This window comes from Terrapene carolina, unplaced genomic scaffold (assembly GCF_002925995.2).
Source record: "Terrapene carolina triunguis isolate 2854851 unplaced genomic scaffold, T_m_triunguis-2.0 Scaffold58, whole genome shotgun sequence".
NCBI lineage: Eukaryota > Metazoa > Chordata > Testudines > Emydidae > Terrapene > Terrapene triunguis.
In genome coordinates, this window is record NW_020664409.1 from 73,754,517 (window position 1) to 73,766,396 (window position 11,880).

Consider the following 11,880-nt stretch of genomic DNA (forward strand, 5'->3'; position numbering starts at 1 on the left):
TAGATAGAGATATCTATCTATCTCATACAATATAACATGGTTTCCAATACTAAGAATTGAGAGGCACAGCTTTTGTGCAACAAAAAAGTTTATATCCTGAAAGATATAGGATTTCATCACTAGAAAGTTATCCAGTAATATAGTATAAAAAAAAGATTATCTCCCAGTTTTTAGGAGCAGTCTAAAATTGCGTTTACTTGCCAACTGAAAAAAGGCGGCTCCAATTATAATGCTTGGGAGCCATGCACTTCCCTACCACCCCCCACTAAAAAGTTAAAGAATTACAAAACCCTTTTAATTCAAAGGAGGTGGAGATGCCATCTTCCTTCATTTAACGTTAGGAAAATTAAAGCTGAAGGAAAGTAGTTATTTAGGAAGAGAAAAATTAAAGCAAGGAGTCTCCTGAGCTGGAAAGTAAGTGTGTGTGGGGGGGGAGAAGGGGGAGGGAGATGAAAGAAGAACAGAGGAAAAGTTGAAATGAAAAGGAATGATACCAGAAGCAACATTAAGATCTCAGTGAGCAAATGAGAGAGATACTAGGAATTGAGATTGGTGAAGCTACAAAATTATTCTTGGATAAATAATTGAGAGTTTCTAGCCCAGACGAAAATATCATTGTATATATATGGATATGCATCACTAAAAAAAGAAGAGGTAAGATCATAAATCATCTACATTCTGAATTGGCATTAAGCACTTAGACTCACACATAATCACTCAAAGCAAAACCTATGTTCCATATCACTGGAAGTTTTAAAGAACAGGTTAGACTAAACACCTTTCAGCGATGGTCTAGATAGATGTGATCCAGCCTAAGTGCAGGGGGCTAGACTAGATGACCTCCCGGCATTTCTAGGAATATACCCCAGTAAGATGACAGGAGTACAAACAAAAGCAACGTAGATAGTGCTACATTTATAGATACACATGGCAGTTAAACTGTTAACTAAAACCAGGAAAAAATGGAGTATTTGAAGGGATTTGGGGACCAGAAGGCTATTTGCTACAGGATTAGGAAGATTACTCTCCACAAGAGTTCAGCCTGCATCTATTATATGCAGTGCTACTCATACTGCAAGATTACTACAAGGCATTAGGCTTTTGTATCAGCAAAATTGAAACATTTGGCCATATTTCAAAGAACATTTCATAGGTTTGAAATAATTCTTAAGTATTATTGGTTTCATCTAATCACAACAATTAAAGCCAATCATGTACATGTTTTATAGTGTTGAGGCTTTTCCACATGATTTCAGCTGGAAGACACTGTTGAATGTGACTAACATTGATATGCCTTAGCAGCAAATGCAGGAAAAGCAGTGATCACAGATGAAGCACTGGAAACAAAAGAGGAAGAGTAAAGCTTCACTATTCTCCCCTGTTCCTTGATTTACTCAAATTATCTATCATGGTTGATTTTGTAGTGTGGCTGTCTGGAAGTATCTGCACTGTCAAATTTGGTACCTTTGCCTTTCAAGGCATGCTTTCTTCCAGAAGATCATGCAAGATTTTAATAACTTTTTTAAGAGAATGTTTAATGTTCTGTACTTTCCCCTCTCCCCCACTAGTCTATAAAATTAACATCAAGTTAGATATTTTTCTGCTTTTATGCCACATGAGCAATGAAATATCCACTGTTAATATAGGTCTTACATCTCCACTTTTATATACCCTCCTAGCACTGCTTAATTCCGGAAGACCAGTAGTGTTACATTATAAAAACATTCTTATGCCTTTCATCACTTCCAGGCATGGCCACCTCAACTTTATTCTCTCATTGGGAAAGAATTGGGAAGGGTGCAAGACCTCATCTGGAAACAGGTTTTCCATCCAGTAGTTTGTGAGCCATTCCTAACCTATCACTTGAAATGAATTGATCAATTTGAGGCAGTAATCAGCAGCTCAGAAACCCATCAGTACTTACCATCCACCAGAATAGGTTCTGTAGAAGGTGTCTCAGCTATGGATGGACCTATTACAGAAGACAGTCAGTCTAGCCCTTTCTCCTTGGATCAGACTACAGATAAACTAAACCAAGTTTTGGGAGGTACGTAATGGATGCATCCTCTCCCCAAAGAAAAGTGGAGACCGGGGGGAAAAAAAAAAAAAAGGGAAAAAAGAGCATGATCTAAAATACTGATGGAATCTTTGGGTTAAGTGTCTATATTTAATAACCCATAGGTCTACTTTTCATTTCACTCCATATAAAGGCACAAAGTTTGTCCCTCTCCAATACCTGTGACATTCGTGCCACCTCTTATTCCAGTATTATCAGGTGGACATTTTACTCTCTTCTGCTGTTTATATGAAGTAACTGTTTGTTTAATGAAAGTAGATAATATCTAGTTTAGATTAAATCTAGAGTTATCCTTCTTTCAATAAGAGTTTAGTGACATCTACTTCAAATCCATTGGCAACTATAGCCTTTTAATGCTTATGTTAGAGTATAACTGTGTACACAGTATATACAGACATACAAAGCTGTCAAAAGCACTGGTTATTAAAGTGTATGGTGGACCGCAATAATTTTGTAACTTCATACGACTGAAGAATGCATGTTCCATCTTTGTTAGAATTTTCTTTAAAAACCCATCCAAACGTCATAGTAAAGTTAAAAACCACACTCACACACACATTTCCAAAACACTGAAATATTTAAGATAACCATTTAGGACCTATAGCGAGGCATTTTGTGATACACTATATGTAAATGTGGTTTCAAACTAATATAACACTAGTCACGATTGTATTCAAATGATTGATGATCAGCTTCAGATTGATCACACCTTCATTATCTTTACATTAAAACAAGAGCAAGCTAAGAACAATTAACCGATAGGATTAAAACCTCAAAAGCCTTCAGTAATTGTACTGACGCTGGCAAGGCTGGTGAACAAACAATCCATTGTGCTTGATTTGCCGAGAGTGGCAATCCCTGGTAAGATTTTGGCGACGGAGACTGTTTCTGTTGAGATGGTGTCTTTCATTATGTTCTTTTACCCACTGGGTCGGACGAAAACTCTTGGTTTGTTCCAGAAAACTTGAGTGAGCAGCAAGAGTGGCAACGTAGCAATGAATATGCTGCCCCATTTCATTTCGTGCTTCCATTCTAAAATTTAACATACAAATGTTAGTTACAGTTCAGCTAGCACTCGGAGATCTAGGTAAGTTTATTAAGGGAATGTATTTTCTTCTAGCTGAATGAATATAGATAGGCTTGGAAGGATTAGTTTTGTATCAGTAAATGTCACTAAACATCAGTTTCACCACACACACACACACACACACACACACACACACACTTCTATCAATAGAAATGTACAAATAGGTAAAGTAAGAAAAATGCTGCTTGGAGAACTTAAGAGCTTGATTTCAGGATATTTACTGTGTATACTTTGAAATGTAATGTTGACAGTTTGTATTTTAATGGTTATAATGCTTTGACTTTTTGGATCTCAATGTGTAATGCCATTAAATTATTGTCTGACATCCCCACTGCCTCGCCCTTCCACCCCTAATAATCTCCTGCAACTGGGAGAATTTAAATAGATAAAGATAAAAAAGTGCTTAAAAACAGATCTAATCCATCAAAGTTATTTAAAAATAATCAAATTCTGCCAAGCCTAAATATAGATCTTTACACAAATCACTTCCAGTAGTTGACCCTATCCTATCACACTAGGCATGAAGTTTTCTGATGTAGTTCTTTAGCATGTTTTAGGGAGTGAGTTGATAATAGGTCTGTTTCCTCTACCCTCATCCCTCTGTAAAGGACTGTGCTATATTTAATCTTTTGGGTATAATGCACTTTCCAGCTTGCTATTATACATGAACTAACGGTATAATGCCCAAAAGATCGTATAATGTATTAAATACAGAAGGCAGCATGTATTTCACTATCCTCAGACGAATTAGTCAATATTTTCTAGATGTTATGGTTAAAGGTCATCTTGCACAGGATAGTTTAGGCTGTGTGAAAATAAAGGGCACTAAATAAAAGATTGTTTGGATTTTCCTGCATGGCTGGCAACCAAAACATGATGTTCATGCATAAGACCTGGAAAGTTAGACCACTTAAGCCACTGAAGTCAGACCAGCTGTGTGAAATGCCATGAGTAACTAAAGATCTTTCTTCAGCCTGTCCTTTTGATTCCCTCAATGCCTCTCAAAGTCAGACTGCTGTAGAGACATCCCATCGCACAGTATGGGGCATCACCAACCTATGCAAGGGTGGGAGAATACATCAGTAAAATGTCTCTTGCCTCCCACCCCCACAGCCTGACATATGGTGTTTGAGGGTTGGTGTTGTTAAGTTTTGTAACATAAGAGCTTTCCAGAGCCCATGCAAATTTTTAAAAACAACTTCCATGAACCTCTCCATCAAGGTGGCATGATAGTTGTGACATTACCTGTATAGCAGACGCTTTTATGGGACACAATGTGGTAGTATGCAACTTTACCACCACCCTTTTTGGTGGACTCAAAGTTTAGGAGCCCATGCCTTCCCTGTGCTCAGGGCACAGAGGATGGGGCCCTCAGGGAGTCAGCTATAACAAATTCAGCCCTAGCAAGTCTCTGTTTCCACTAGTGGAAGAACCTTACACTGGTGGAAAATCTGTATAGTAGAACATCCTGCTATGCCCCCAGCAAAGAGTTGAAGCCAAATCACTTTCACTTTGTACCAGCAGAGCAGCACAAAATGAATGGATTGAAGGATATGGGCCCCAAGATGAATTATGCATTGAATGCCTATCCCAGAGTTACCTCCCTTTACAGATTATTAAAACTGACAGACAAGAGCCAATCAATATAAATGTCCAAGTTGACATTCTGCCCTTCACTAACCCTAGTCATTTCACACTGGAATTGCTCTTATTTTTTCCTTTTATGCTGATCAACTGAACTTGCATGTAGGCGCCTGTAATTATGGCACTACCACTGGCTACACATGATGCATTAACATGTTTTTAGAAGCAACATGTCAGAGATGAAACTCTGAATGAAGACAGTAATAAGGGAAGTTCTGGAACAAGTACAGTTATGGTAGCACAAATACAAGCACTACAACAATAAAACCATAATAGATCAGGCATTAGTAGACTAATTGTGTCTTAAGCATGTTTTTGACTTGTGTCATCAGCCACAGAAGTGCATCAATAGCTCACTAATACAGACATGGATTTCATATTGTCCAGAACAATAAGCCACAGTGTATGTGTTAGTGAGCTATTGATGCACTTTGAGACCCACCTACCCACTCTCCTCACCTGGGCTTCTGATGGAAGGGGAATGTAAACATAGTGGGAGATGGAGTCAGGTGATCTGGGCTCTGACACTCAAGTGGGTGTTTTTCTCCACTGGAGATGTACCCCCGGTGACTTCACTGTTTGCACATAAAAGCTAGCAAGATTGGAACCCTAAAGATTCTTAACTGATAATCAACATTTTTAAAAGCCATTATTATAATAATATAATATAAAATAATATAGAGATATACCTATCTCACAGAACTGGAAGGGACCCTGAAAGGTCCAGTCCCCTGCCTTCACTAGCAGGACCAAGTACTGATTTTGCCCCAGATCCCTAAGTGGCCCCCTCAAGGATTGAACTCACTACCCTGGATTTAGCAGGCCAATGCTCAAACCACTGAGCTATCCCTCCCCGCTACTTAGCAGTATATTTTGCTTGTTATAGCAGAATTAGAATTGACCAAATAACTTAAGTTGACACAGAGGTTAGTCTTAAAACTGGTACAGTTTTGATAGACAAGTCTATTTACAAAGCAGACCGATCAAACAAAAAGTACTGTCCCAAAGCAGTAGTACTTACTGTGCCAGTGTGCCTTAAGCAGCTTTTCCTGGCCCTACAATGTTAAATGGCCAACCATTAAACAACTAGAGACTTCAAGACATTTTATTGTATTGTCAGCTTAGTTGAACAGTTATTATATCTTCTCTCAGTTACTGTATTTCATCTCAACTTTAACGTTTTAGAGTGAGACAGTTACAATTTTGTTCTCCAAAATAATTACCTTGTACAGGAAATTATGGACAAAATATTTAGCCAAGATCCTCAAAAAGGCATTTAGGCATTTAATTCCCATTAATTTAACTGAGTCTTAGTATTTAATAGCGATACTTGGGCCACATCCTCAGCTGAATGCACAGCTCCATTGAATTCAGAGGAATGATGCTGATTTACACCAAGTGAGTATCTGGCCTTTTAATTTAATTATATATTTAAGTAGTGCTGCATTATAAAGAGATGCAAGATATAGTTCTGGAATGGCTCATACCAGCATCCCTAAATTATACAAAGCCATCATAATAATTCAATATCTGAATCTGAGGAAAGGGGAAGGCGACAGATCCATCTACTCTTGAATGACACAATTCTCACTCAAATTTCACCATCTCCATTTTGCAACCATTTCTGTTACATTGCTGCTACTGACTGTAGGTTCTTACAAACTAGTCTATTCTGTTTTCATTGTATTATGTCCAACCCCAGGGTATTAGGGTACTCTACAGTTGACAGATTTCTTCAGAGACCAATTTTCAGAGGTGATGGGTACCCACGGCTCCCACTGACTTCAGCCAGAGCTATGGTGCTCAGGATCTCCCAAAGAAACAGGCCCCTGATACCAAGAGCACAGAATTTCAGTGTCAGCCCCATGCTTGTTAGACACTGGCTTAGGTCGCTTTACCAAAAATCACCCATTTTCTTTAAAGTGTTGCAAACCAACCAACTACAGGTATGGGAGCTAGGCTGCCATTGAAGTCAGTGATAATTACTTGCACGTTGCTACACACAGAACCAAACTCACCATAAGGTGATCCTTGTTCATTCTTATTAAAGAGGATGAACACTAGAAGCAGGTCAAATTTGTCCAGCCCTTCTGAACGAGGGCCCCAGAAATTACGTTAATATTTCTCAGAATTTGACCATATGGGAAAAACGTGTGGGGTCATAAAGGAAACATGTTTGCTATCTCAACAATAGCTTTTGCTACCAGGCAAATATTGCATGATAGGTTTGAGTCTGTGGTCATTCTGCATGGTTACCTCCTTAGAATTCAGATCCTAGCGGAAGAATAATTTCTGACTTTAACAAGAGAAAATAAATTGTTTATTGGTGGCCTTCCCAATTCGCAGGGTCCCAGAGCTTGGGCTGAGCCCAAATGTCTACACAGCGGTTGAATAGCCCCTTAGCCTGAGCCCCATGAGCCTGATTCTACTGGCACAGGCCAGCCGTGGGTTTTTAACTGCAATGTAGGCATATCCCCAGACTTCATGTGACCTGACCTTGGATAAACCACACGTGTTTCCCCCCTCGGGTTCCTAGTCTCTGCAATTGAGATAGTACTTCTCCCTCCTCAAAGGGTGGTTGTGAGGACATCAATGTTTGTGAGGCACTTTAGATACTACAGGGGTGGGCACAAATACCTTTTATCATTTTTATTGCAAAGTGGAGGAAAAGTTAAAAAACTGGGCATGGTTAGTCTTGAGAAAAGATGGCTGAGGGGAGACCTGATAACAGTCTTCAAATATCTTAAGCGCTGTTATAAAGAGGAGAGGAAAGTGATAAAGAGGAGGTAAGGAGGGTGAGGACACGTTGTTCTCCATGTCCGCTGAAGGTAGGACAAGTAGTAATGGGCTTAATCTGCAGCAAGGAAAATTTAGGTTAAATATTAGAAATTTTTCCTAACTATAAGGATAGTTAAGCACTGGACTAGGTTTCCAAGAGAGGTTGTGAAATCCCCATCATTGGAGATTTTTAAGAAGATGTTAGACAAACTCCTTTCAGGGATGTTCTAGGTATTCTTGGTCCTGCTTCAGCACAGGGAGCTAGACTGGATGACTTCTGCACTCCTACATTTCTAGGAAGCACCTAGATAGGATAGTCTATCGTATCAGTTGTGCGAGTAACTTCATCTGACTTCAACAGGAATGGAGTGTACAACTAATGGGATAATTAGGCCCCAGAAGTATTAATTACAATGCCAAGACCGGACAGCTGATTATTCACTCCTAGCTCGGCCACCATGTACACGAGTTTTAAAATCAGGCATAAAGCTATGATCAGCTTATCTTAATGTTGGAGAATCTGAGCTTTGTTCATTCACTTAAAACTGAAGCTTCTAATTAATTCTTCAGGCATTTGGGCTAAGCAAGTTGTAACCAGGTATTTTACTGTACTCCTTTGCACTCAGCAGTAATTCATGGCCTATATATTTACATCATATTGCCAATAGAAAAATAAAAAACTTACCTTGGACTATTTGGATTATGAAACTCCTCATCTCCACAGCTAGTCTCATTTAAACTGTGACAGGTATTATGGACAGCATATACAGACATGCTGGGATGTTCAATTAGAAGGTTCTCCATAGGACTGGTTTCCACCTTGATAGTGGTTAATCCACCTGCAGTAAAACATGGGGGAGGGGTAATAAACCAGCTCTCCTCCATGGGACATGAGTCAAACTGGATGAAGCAAGACTCGCTGGCATCAGCCAAACACTCTAAGGAAGTCGGTAAACAAGAAAAGACTGGGGAGTGGTCAGCAGCTGATGTTTCACTGATGTCTGCTTCTTCTGTTGAAAAGTTAGTGCAAGTGTCTAGTGGAGGTTGTCCATTGTTCCAGTTGCCACAGTTGAGATTAAGTCACCACAGATAGGTGATTGCAGGAGATGGAGATCAGCAAGTTCATGTGGAGCAAGTAGGGGATAAAACAAACAAAAAGGTCTACCATCAGCATGTACACAAGCATTTTACATACAAACAAATAAAAGGGAGGTGATCAGGAAACTCTTTCTCACGTCAGATTAAAAAAAAAAAAAAAATCAGGAGTATTGCCAGAAAAGTGATACAATTGTGTAATAGAGATTGCTCAGTGTCAAATAAATATTATCTGTACAAGTAGTTCTATAACAAGTTCAGACCGTAGGTCTTATGAAACTGACATCAGTTTCCCTAGTCAGCTTACACAAGATGTTTTGTGGTTCATTGTTTTACACAAATCCATGTTATTTACGTTTAGGCTAAAAATTCCTTTGGCGCTACTGGCCTCCTTATACAGAAGTATGATAAATATAACTGCCTGCTTCCTGCTGTAGAGGTTATATTTAACAGACATCTTACCTATAAAGTCAACCAGAATCCATTCATCATCTTCTTTTTCACTGAACTCTGGCTCTTGGCTGGACAAGTTATTGATCTCTCCCACAAACATATTATTCAGCCTCTGGAACATTACTAAGGCAAGAATGAGACTTTGGCTAGTAAGTCTTTGTATCCAAAAATTCAAGACACGGGTTCACACTTATACTAGCAAACTGGCAGAGATAGGAGAATAAAGTGCATAGATGCTTTATCAGCTTACGTATGGAACATGGAGAGTCATAGTTTGTAAACAGTTTATACAAAACCTGCAAAGAAGAAAAGAGTGGTCTTAATGCTAAAGCAATTAATCTATTTGTAAATAACAAGTAAGAACTCAGATAGGGCCAATTCTTGACTGCAGGTTTTGGGCAATGACCTACACGAGTGGTTTTCACCTTTTTCCTGGGGACCCAGTTGAAGAAAATTGTTGATGCCCGTGACCCAACGGAGCTGGGGATGAGGGTTTTGGGATGTGGGAGGGGCTCAGGGCTGGGGCAGAGGGTTTGAGTGTGAGGGTGAGGGCTGCAGGGGGAGGGGCTGGGAATGAGGGGTTCAGGGTGTGAGGGGGGGCTCTGGGCTGGGGTGCGAGGGGGGTCAGAACTCTGAGCTGGGGGTGCAGGCTCGGGGTGGGGATGAGGGGTTTGGGGTACAGGAGGTGGCTCTGGGTTTGGGGGGGCTCAGGGCTGGGGCAGGGGATTGGGGCACAGGCTTACCTCAGGCAGCTCCCAGTCAGCGGCACAGCCGGGGTGCAGAGGGAGGCTTCCCACCTGTCCTGACACCGCAGACCATGCTGCGCCATGGAAGCAGCCAGCACCAGGTCCGGCTCCTAGGCGGAGGCGCGCAAGCTGCTCCATGTGGCTCTTGCCCACAGGTACCACCCCTCCCAGCTCCCATTGGCTGGGAACCGGCCAATGGGAGTGCGGAGCTGGTGCTTGGGGCAGGAGCAGCACACGTAGCCCTTTGGCCCCCCTGCCTAGAGGCCGGACCTGCAGCGCGGTGTCAGAACAGGTAGGCACTAGCCTGTCTTAGCTGGGCAGCACCACCGACGGGACTTCTGGTGCTGACCAGAGCCGCTAGGGTCCCTGGGTGCTGAGCAAGGCGACCCAGTGCCTTACATGTCGCGACCCAGTACTGGGTCGCGACCTGAACTTTGAAAAACACTGGCCTACATGACTCAAAGTATTTGCCATGAGGTGATATTACACTTTCATTGGCCTATGGCATCCCCTGCCAACAAGCTGAACCACAGGAAGAGGCCTGATGGAGGAAAGACCCAGCAAGGCTTGCTTCACAGGGTTGCCTAAAGCCCTCCATCTGAATTCTGCCCCACATGCAAAGGTCTGCATAGCTCCTGGCCCCATCCCCACAGATCTGCAGGAATGGAAGAGAGGCAAGGGCCATCTATGCAGAGACCCTGTGCTCTAGAACCCCTGGGGTCTTCTGGCCAAAGTGGCAACATTACTTATGACCTCCCCTGGGAACCTTTCCTCCTTCTACGTAAGTGGGCGGTGCGAGGGACTCTACAGAAGAAGTGACACAGTCTGAAGCTGTATTACATAAGTAGTCCATGTTGCGGGGGAGGGGAGAGGATTGTAACCCTATGCACATGCCCCAGTCCTGCAGAGAGCCCTCTGCAGGGTCCCACTGATGTAGAATGTAGGTAGCTGACCCTCTCTGTATTGAGCAGAGAAGGCATACACAGAAAGTACCACCATCCTTGTGCAGTTCAGGGGCTCTGCTTGAACATTAAACACATTACAGAAGAAAACATAATCAGGTTCACAGGCGCACTAGCATGGTTATTAAGTGGGATCCTTTTCATAGTGATTAGTTAAATACTACTGTGTTCTGTGAGGTTCTACTTAATTAATGCAAATACTGGCTGCACCACCACAATTTGAGAATAAAGTTGCTTCCTTACATTTCATGATAAGCAACATTAATTTCTCAACAGAAGACAGTCTCTTAAATATACATTTAGGGAAGTATCAGTTTCAGCCTGGACTATATTGTGGTTGAAGCTGAAAAAAACATTAGCCATTTAACAATTAAAAAAAAAAAAAAAAAGTCCAAGTTCCTGGGATCACCACAACTGCACATGAGATCACCTGTTGTAGTCACTATATTTGAACCATTAACAGAGTTCAAATGATGGTGTCAAAATGCTACACTTTAACAGTAATATTCAGGTATTTAAACTACAGTCATTTATTTTAAGCACCTCTAGCTATATTTCCACCTATTAAGTTAATTATTAGAATGTGTGTGTAAACACAATGTATCACTTATACATCTCTCCTCTCTTCCTGGAACTAGCCTATGTTTATGACAGACTAGGTAAATTAGAGACATTTACATAAAAAGGTATGGATTTCTATATTCAGATAGTTTTATCTTGCACTCTCACAAGCTATACTAGAGAAGACATTCAAAACAATTGTTCAAAGCACAGCAAAACAAAGTATATAAATTTAATTTAAGGGAGATTATGTTTACAGAACATGAACTCCAAGTTTCTGTGTCAATGTAGTGTAACTCTTGAACCAAAGATGCCTTTGCATTGGATACCAGAAAGAGACTTTTGCTGGTTACTTCTCTTTATCATTGGAGTGTCTCTCCTGTGTGTTAAGCCACCTAGGAACTGGTTTACATTCTGACATTGGGATCCAATACTATTGGTGCCTCTCAATTTGTTGTACTTCTGCAGCACATGGGA

The 11,880-nt window shown here is 40.9% G+C and overlaps 1 protein-coding gene across 4 annotated transcripts; it reads right to left on the reverse strand.

Annotated features, from left to right (window-relative positions):
* Positions 1-1,817: 1,817 nt before the first annotated feature.
* On the reverse strand, positions 1,818-9,545 carry TP53INP1 (tumor protein p53 inducible nuclear protein 1). 4 transcript variants are annotated; one of them, XM_029913912.1, is made up of 4 exons: positions 9,385-9,545; positions 9,144-9,257; positions 8,272-8,620; positions 1,818-3,109 (listed from the first exon to the last, which is right to left on the reverse strand). In XM_029913912.1, exons 2-4 carry the CDS (start codon positions 9,253-9,255, stop codon positions 2,860-2,862), a joined length of 711 nt encoding a protein of 236 aa, XP_029769772.1. In that variant the 5' UTR covers positions 9,256-9,257; positions 9,385-9,545; the 3' UTR covers positions 1,818-2,859. The 4 variants fall into 4 exon arrangements, with proteins under 4 accessions (XP_029769772.1, XP_029769773.1, XP_029769771.1 ...); XM_029913914.1 differs by adding an exon at positions 5,830-5,863 and having other exon boundaries at positions 3,014-3,109; positions 9,144-9,545; XM_029913913.1 differs by having other exon boundaries at positions 8,272-8,425; positions 9,144-9,545.
* Between the last annotated feature and the right edge of the window lie 2,335 nt (positions 9,546-11,880).